General features: G+C 37.3%; 1 protein-coding gene across 2 annotated transcripts; it reads left to right on the forward strand.

Moving 5' to 3' along the window:
• Positions 1-3,257: 3,257 nt before the first annotated feature.
• LOC145765446 (hippocalcin-like protein 4) lies at positions 3,258-7,309 on the forward strand. Of its 2 annotated transcripts, none has more exons than XM_082577267.1 (3): positions 3,258-3,553; positions 5,530-5,698; positions 6,605-7,309. In XM_082577267.1, exons 1-3 carry the CDS (start codon positions 3,351-3,353, stop codon positions 6,791-6,793), a joined length of 561 nt encoding a protein of 186 aa, XP_082433393.1. In that variant the 5' UTR covers positions 3,258-3,350; the 3' UTR covers positions 6,794-7,309. The 2 variants fall into 2 exon arrangements, with proteins under 2 accessions (XP_082433393.1, XP_082433394.1); XM_082577268.1 differs by having other exon boundaries at positions 5,530-5,705; positions 6,605-6,722.
• Positions 7,310-8,657: the final 1,348 nt, after the last annotated feature.

The following is an 8,657-nucleotide window of genomic DNA, read 5'->3' on the forward strand; positions in this document are numbered from 1 at the left end:
AACTAAATGCAGAAAATACCGTAATAGCCTATTGGTTTTTAAATTTGCTTGTGCGGTGACCCCCCCTCACACTGCTACGCAGGCAATTGTGAACAGGACCGTATTAATCTCCCGTCCTAGAAGGTCACAGCCTAAAGTTGGCGAGGTCGTTTCACGGCCCATTCATTTTTAGTTTAATTTTTTTTGCATTTTAAAAGAAAAAATATGGAAACACTGCTGCAGAAGCTTGATATTCAATAACTTACATATGCAAAGAGTGTGAACCACTTTTCACACCTCTGGCTGCAGGGCTCACCTTTGTGTTAGGGCTCATCCATTTAAGCTTGTCCAGAGATTCTCAATTGTTTGATAGGAAAAGAATAAAGATACTGCTACAATAGCTTGAAAGTTTGCATGGGGAGTGATTCCGATTCAAGGTCTCATACCCTGGGTTTAATTCGGTCCTGGTTAACCTGCCATATTGTGTATAAACAATGATATTAATTTGTTTTGGGTCAACAAGCATAGGTTTATCCAAACATTTTATTCGTGGGCGATGCCCATATTGACATAGTGTTTGTGTCAACAAAAAATACACATCAACGCAAATTGCTTTACCTTCTGGCTGTAGTATTAAAACTGTCATATCTCAAGCTATAAGCGAAGAATCAATCGCTAGAGATCAGCCTGTTAGCTTTTCGTATGTCCAGTAGAATATTAAAACATAATGCAAAACTAATTACACCTGGTAACTGCGTAAGAATCAACAGCGTGTTTTACAAGCTTGCAGGTCTAACTTACATTAGGCATTCATATGGCTACTCTTGCCATGCAGACAGGGCTTCTGTAACACGAAAAGAAGGGATTTTTGTAGTGGGTCTCAGCCTTCAATTTATTGCTTCAAGCCTATATCGCGCCATCGTTCTTTATTCTATCCGATTCAGCATATCCTGCTTTAACTACAGTAGTATAAAGTTAAAGCGACCAAAGTTCCAAAGCTGTCAGACTTAAAAATAGTTGCGGAAGAGACCAAACGAGTCATGTTATTGTTTTTTTTTTGCAATATGGTAGCGTACACATACGCGCACGACAGTGTTTGCAACTGGCATATGATTACAAGCATAGTCTAAGGCAGGGGTTCTTAACCAGGGGTCCACGCACCACTAAGGGGTGCGAGACCTGTGCCTAGGCGGGTGCGAGGATGCTGAAATATCAAGTTGTTTTTTTTGATTTGTTACAATACGACGTAAGCAGCAAAGTTGTTTTTATCAGAATTCAACAAAAATTTTGAATTGTAGGCGACTATTACTTTTCAGCCAATCCTAGAAGGGGGTGCCGACAAGGCAAAAGGTTAAGAACCGCTGCTTTAAGCGAGAATAGAACTGGACAGCATGTGTCTAACACCAAAACAATTTTACTTGTTTTTTCCAATCGACGTTGGAATTCGAAACCTTTTCTAGTGCAGCCTAACCTACAACACGCAGCACTGAGCTGCCATAACTTTGCAGGTAGGCTACTAGTTTGAATATCTTGGAGTGAGTAGCATGGTTGGCAGCAGCAGTATGATAAACGAAGCCATCAAAAGGAGAAGCATTCTAAGATGTACAAAACCTTCAAAAATTAGGTGATCAAAACTATGGAAAAGTATTGAAAAGAACAAATGTTGAATAAAGCGTTGGTGCTACTATAGCTTGAGGTCTACCGCTACATCCCATACAGCAAAATTGGTCGTTTTTACATTGATTTAGCGTCTGCTGACGTTAAACCAATGTAAAGATGACCGATATTTGTTTATTTAGAATGCCACCTGACATGAACATTTAAAAGGAAGCAAATAAAGATTTTACTGTTAAGTCACTATTGGGATGGATGATGAAGCGGTAGATCTCACGCTTTAGTAACACTGGAAGCTTTTGACTTTTATCTTCATTGACCCACTTAGAGACTCTGCTAATTTGGTACGACGTCTTTTGACGTTGTCAGAACAGTTCTATTACGTAACATAGAATGACGAGAAACGTCTAACTTGATGGTGTCGTACGAAGAGGGGCAATAAAACAAAAAAGTGGAATAATATGATGTTTGAACAGCCCTGCGTTGTTAATATAACATAACAACCCAATATAGAAATCAGTATTTTATGATAGTATAGCAATCTATGATGATAGCCTCTAACAGCTTATGATAATATATAAGTTTATGTTCAACAATGATATATCATAAAACTTTGGTAGAGAGTTTGCTTTGTTGAACCATCGAGAATTTGTTGAACCATATTCTCAATGATATATCAATAATATAATGGTCTATGATAATATCGCAGTCCATGATGGTATCTCAGTCTATGATATTTACAGCAGCATAATTTCAAGCAGAAATGCCGAGAAAATGTCATCAGAGTTTTGATCATCAGGAGTGACATAACTCATAACGTTACGTTTTCTTGCACGTGATCAAATCATCTGGTCATGTCTTGAGTAATGGCGCAAGCAAACTAATTGTTAAGAAGGTGGTAGATTTTTTCATGTACTTCTAGACTACCTTCTAGGTAGTCTAGAAGTACATGATTTTTTATTGTTACATTTCAAAACCGAATGGTTGTAAGACATTTTTCATCTACGACACATGATGCTCACAAACGTTGTTCAAAATTAAAATACTCCCTGTTTTTAGAAAAAATTCTTTGCTTTTTTTTCGCTTGAAGGCATGCATTATTTTGGTTGTAATGGTCAGAAATAATAACACACTGAAATGAACTACCTTATGACAGATATTTTTTCTTCATCGGCCAAGAAAACTGTCTACATTTAAAGACTTGTGAACGATTTGATCCACAGGCAAGAGGAAAATTTCAGTCTTCGTTTTGTTCATGCCTCTGATTAAAAACAAAGTAATTAAAACAAAATATGATTATTAAACCAGAGCTTCTCAAACCTTTTTAGTGTACGACTCTATTTAAGAAATTAAATTTTTCATGTGATCCTTTGTTGGACAGTTTACAATGTTAACTACCCGATAAAGCCCACTTTTAATTTATATGACCACCCAAAAATTACGTTTTGCGACCCTGTTTAGGGTCACGAGCCATAGTTTGAGAAGGCCTGTATTAAATCACCTTTAGCTAAACTTGTTGAAAGCTGCAAATGTCTAGGTGTGAGGTGACTGTGAACTGGAACTGAATGTGAACCGGAACTGGTATCAAATCGTCGTCTTTTAAAGGTATCAACCCTGCGCAAGATTAACAACACGCAATAACATTTCATATTTTTACAGCAAATCATTTGAACTTTTATAATTTTTACTAATTCGAGTTTTGACTTTCGTTATTTTAATGATAATTTAGTTCAAAGTTTCCTTGAAAATTATTAAACATGGGAGGCTCGTCATCTAAGCCAAAAAATTTATCAGAAATTGTAGGCAAAACTGGGTTTTCACAGCAAGAAATCATGGACCTTTATAAGGTGTTCAAAACCAGATACTCCTCAAAATCAGTTAACAAAGAAGATTTCATAAAAACCTACAAAGAAAAGTATCCGGATGCGGATGCAGTAGGCTTTGCAAAGCACGCCTTCAGGTATGAAACCTTTCTTTCTTATTTATGTTTCTTCAGGCTAAGATTTACAACCGCAATGTGTAAGGTTTAGCATGGCAGCTTTCCGGTGGTAACGCCAAGCTAGCTATGTTTCTCACATTATCTAAGATTTCACAATCTTCTACGTGGTAACAATCGTGCTACAATCTTCTACTGCTTATTTGAGATTCTCAAACTATAGTAGCCTAGTCTAGTAGTTTTGTATAGCAGCCTCATACGCTCAGCTGGTGATCTTATTCCTATAAGCGTCAGACGTGTTGGGTCAAACTTAGTCAGGCAGCTCATTACGTTCTGAGATTTTTCGCTTTCGTTACGACCGCACAACTGAATGACGTCGGCTGCATAGTGCATAGCCGAGTGGTGAGAGCGCTGAAACGGCGATCGAGAGGGCGCCGGTTCGACATCGCTCATAAGCATGCGGCTGTGTCTTTGGCAGGACACTTAAAGGCATGCCTGAAGGTGGACACGAAGATTGGCTTCCTTGCCTTTCGTCCACTTAATCTAAAGCTTCAACCACCGGGTGTAAGACTGGATACGACGACAACTAAAATGAAATTGCTTGGATTTTGAAACGATTAAAAATCATAATTATGAAGCGCCAAAACCAATCAAAGTAGGCTGTTTCTGTTTCAAATGTCGGTCTATCTCATCCTTATGCTGACAAAGGACACCGATAAATCACTTTCCTACCAAGTTTAGACTTCTAACTTTTAAGTTCTAATTTCTAACTAAGCACAGGTATACGTTGAAGCGAAATAGTTCCCAACTGCCCTGAACTAAGCGCACTGCAAAATGGAAGCATCTGCAGAGCAATTTCACTGAACACAATGACACTATGAAGTCACTATCTGCCCTCAGTTTTAACAATCCCATTGTGCTTCTGCAGCCTACCAACCAACAACTTCGTCTTTATTATTCTTTGCTTCTGTAGACTACCAACCAACAACTTCGTCTTTATTATTTATGTCTTGCCCGTGCTTCCGTACAAACTCTAGCCAGAGAATCGTCTTTATTATTTATGGTCACAGCGGTAAACCATAATCTCTTTGTCGGAAAATTGTAACATAAGATTCCCAGATCCGTTCGTCTGTATGTAATGACCGAAAGAAACACTCTTCTGGAAACGTCTATTCGAGAATCGTATTTCTGTAAAAATAGCCACTGGCTGTCGAAATTGGGACGCAACACCGTACGCCACTAAAACTTGTCACTACAATGCAAATTACTTGGATAAAGACGGAAATTTTGTCCAGCTGGCAAGCACAAAGCAAACGGTTAAATATTCGACCACTCTTCAAGCAACAATTTAAAAAATGACGAGAATAGCTTGCAATATTTCAAACGCAAGTAGGCAGCTACTGTGACGTAGTAATGATAAGCAATGATAAGTTATTCAAGCACCTGTTCAAGTTTGGCTTACACCTGTTCAAGTAATTAAAGATTTAACGATGATGTAATGTTATGCTGCAGCTGCAATGCTTTACAGGTCTTGCAAACGATTGTGCAATCTGCTCATTTTTTAGAAATATTTCATTACGTAATACGCTAAGATTCAGTAGACCTGAACGGTTTTATATGATGCTTGATTTGGTGAACAATTGTCTGGAACACCCATTGTGCGTTGTCTCGGCCTCTATGTAGTTCGTCAATCGTCATGACATTTACGCATGACCAAAAAGCTGGCCGGGAGGTTCTTCTAACGATGCAGACACTAACGTTGAAGGTGCTTCGCTTGCCATTGTTTAGTGCTAAAGTTTGAAGGTTGTGATAAAGTCCCTGGCTCTGCTAACACCTGTTGCCATTACAGGACATACGATGCTGATAAAAACATGGTGTAGTTCTTCAAACGGTAAATTCTACTTATATTTACTTGCTGGCAATACTTGTTCTCTTTTTAAGCAATGAAAATATGACACAGGCCTAACTAAAGTCTTTGCTGACAGCTATTGTTATCGCAGGACATACGATGCTGATGAAAATGGTGTGATTGATTTCCAAGAATTCGTTTGTGGCCTTTCTGCCGTTTCTCTCGGAGATAAGGAGGAGAAGACTCATTTCGCTTTTCGGTTGATGGATGAAGATGATGATGGATTCATTTCAAGAAAAGAGTTAATGTTTCTTTTTGCAGTAAGAGGTGTTTAGATTTATGTTCGACTTGTTACAAATAAAAGGTTCTTGTGATCATCTTGTAAATTTGTTTTATTAATAATACACAGTTAAATCTTTGGTTGAGAATTCATTGTTTTGTACCACAGACATGCAAAACAAATTAACTTCGATGAGTTTAACATCATTTATTTTATCACATAAAGAAAATGAAACAAAATTAAAATTAACTCTCAAACGTTTACGACACGTAGCTTACTTGTGTTCTCATCAGAAATTACTTTAGGCTACATCATCTTACAAATAAAATATGTTAAACCTATCGAAGTTACTTTGTATTGTACCGGTATGTCTGTACTATAATTAACTGTATTGCATTAAAAGTCAACATTTTATGGCTGAACACACACCTTCGTTTGCATCATAGGTGAAACTGATAGATACTTAATCCGTATCTTCTTTTTCTTAAGGGTTTGTTTAGGCTCTTGGCTAAAAGAGGAACTGGTGACGAACCTTAAAAAACTATCGATTTGAGCATTGCCCTTCTAAGCAGAGGGTTGTAGACAGAGTCGTTGAGAGGCCAATTTGGGCCCGGTAGCCTACCAATGACATGTCTGGGCCTCAAAAACAAATCACCGCTAAATATGCACTAATGCAAATATTTACAAAACGATGTTTTTGAATTTTTTGGCTTTCTGGAAAAGTTTCTGGTCTTTAATTCATCTCGGATCGGGTCAAAACGTAACCTTGGATCCCCATGTCACCGCTACTGGTTGCAGGCGGAAAACGGAGTTTTGCATTCCGTAATGCATGTTCTTTACGTTTCTCCTCTGTGTCTGGTTAGTTCCAATCCTTAAAAGGTTAGTTCCAATCCTCAATAAAAATAAATCTAATATATCTCAAAAATATCTCAACTTATTGTTTCAGGCTTACTATAGACTGGAACACCTTGCAACAAAATCAGCAATGTCGGCAATGGATAGAGCAGTTAAAAAAACTGATGAAGTCTTCACCGCTTTGAAAAAGAATGACGAAGGTGTCTTGCTATTGTCCTACGAAGATTTCAAGAAAGTTGATATCAGCGGAATACTTAATGAGCTTCTTGTTTCTGCATAATGTTAAATACCACTGTAGAATTTGCTTAATAATTCTTTTTCAGTACCGTACTGAGATTTTGGATTTAATAAGCGGTAGATGCCACATTTAAATATATACAGTATATACAATACTATAGCCTACAAAACTATAGCCTATATACAAAACTGGCTGTAAAGGTTTTAGAATGTAATAACTACCGTTGATATGCAATACCAAAGATCCGTTCCACAGGAAATTGGATTTAATGCGCAAATGGATTTGTTATCTATGGATTTATTAAACGGATTCCACTGAGTTTTATATTCTTGCAAATTTTGTTTTTTAAATGTCAGTTTCAATATCATTGACCCATGTATCAGGGGTAGAATATTGATCAGTTTATTTTTATTCGTGACGTGATCGTGCAAGGAATATGCTATGTGATGAAACAATTTAGTAAATTTGAAAATAAACAAAACATTTTCTGTGGTGTTGTCAGTGTTAAGCGTTGTAGTATGTGGAATAGAAAAATTGTAATAAATTCACATTAAAGTTTTTTTGTTTGAGCTCATTGACAGGATTAGGCTATTAGTTGTTAGATAGTTGACAAACTGAACTCGAACCTCAGATAGGCTGCAACAGGGCTGCTCAGTGCTCAACTAGGAATAAAAAAAAATCGTTTTTTATTTTACTAACTCAAACTAAAATAATTTTGCAAAATGAAATTATTTGAGCTATAAAATTCTGACAATGACCAGAAAAACTTCATGTGCTGGTTACAAAGTAGATTGATGGACAACCATAAAATTTAAACGGCGAGTTGCCATCACATGACCAACCATGCTCTTCTAACGAACACCGTGGAACACGGATATTTGGCTTTAGTTGTTTGACAATGTGGTATACCCTTACTTTAACTACGATGAAAAGTTATATCCATCGGATGTAAACCAGGGTTTGAAAAATAAAAACTGAAAAAAAATCGAACTTGACAATACAAGTCACCAAAGTAAAATGAAAACCAAGTAAAAAAAAATAAGTTGATATCCTTATGCAAAATTAAAATGTCACTCATTGTTATCCTTTTCAATCCTAAGTTTTAAAAACAATCATTTTAAAAAGTTTTTTGTTTTCAAAAGAACGATGTTAACTAGAATTCTTTGCACGCCGGAAAGGAAGGTTAGGCTTACCGTTGGGAATCAGCATGATTAACTTTGAAGTGGTAATTTGAACTTCCTTTCAAGATCACTAGATTCAAGTGAAACGCTTTTCTAAAAAACCTTAGCCGGAATCAAGACGTTCGATTTTACGCGCTAAAACGAAATATTGTTTCAAAATATTCTTTTTTCCTCAGTCTGTGTTTTTTACATAATTAACATCATTTTCCACAACTTTTACAGATTATACTGTACAGTTGGTATACAATACAATAATACTCGTACTTTGATCGTATCTACGCTTCACGCCCGGTAGTTGAAGATTTAGAAAAAGTGGACGAGAAAGAAAACAGCCATTGTACCTTCAGGCATGCTTAAGCGCCCTGCAAAAGACAAAACCGCATGCTGTTGCGCGGTATTGAACCAACACTCTTTCAAACGTTGTACCAGGTCTGTCACCGGTCGATTATGTAGCCGGCTTGTACTTTAGTCCAGGGGTCACCAACTGGCGGCCCGCCACGCTGTTATGTGCGGCCCGCGGAAGGTATCAGCGTATAAGTATAACCAAAAATACTTTTCTTGAGGAGTTAAAGAGCATGAATGCAAAAACTACTTTCCGGAAGCATATTTTTGCTTTGCATACGATTCCACTGACCGACCAATCAGATTGTAGTTCTAGGTAGGGGTCGCTTAAAGTTGTTCCAATGCGATGTCCAGCCACACTATCCCAGTGGTTGATTAAAACG

This window comes from Aplidium turbinatum, chromosome 2, assembly GCF_918807975.1.
Source record: "Aplidium turbinatum chromosome 2, kaAplTurb1.1, whole genome shotgun sequence".
Classification (NCBI taxonomy): domain Eukaryota; kingdom Metazoa; phylum Chordata; class Ascidiacea; order Aplousobranchia; family Polyclinidae; genus Aplidium; species Aplidium turbinatum.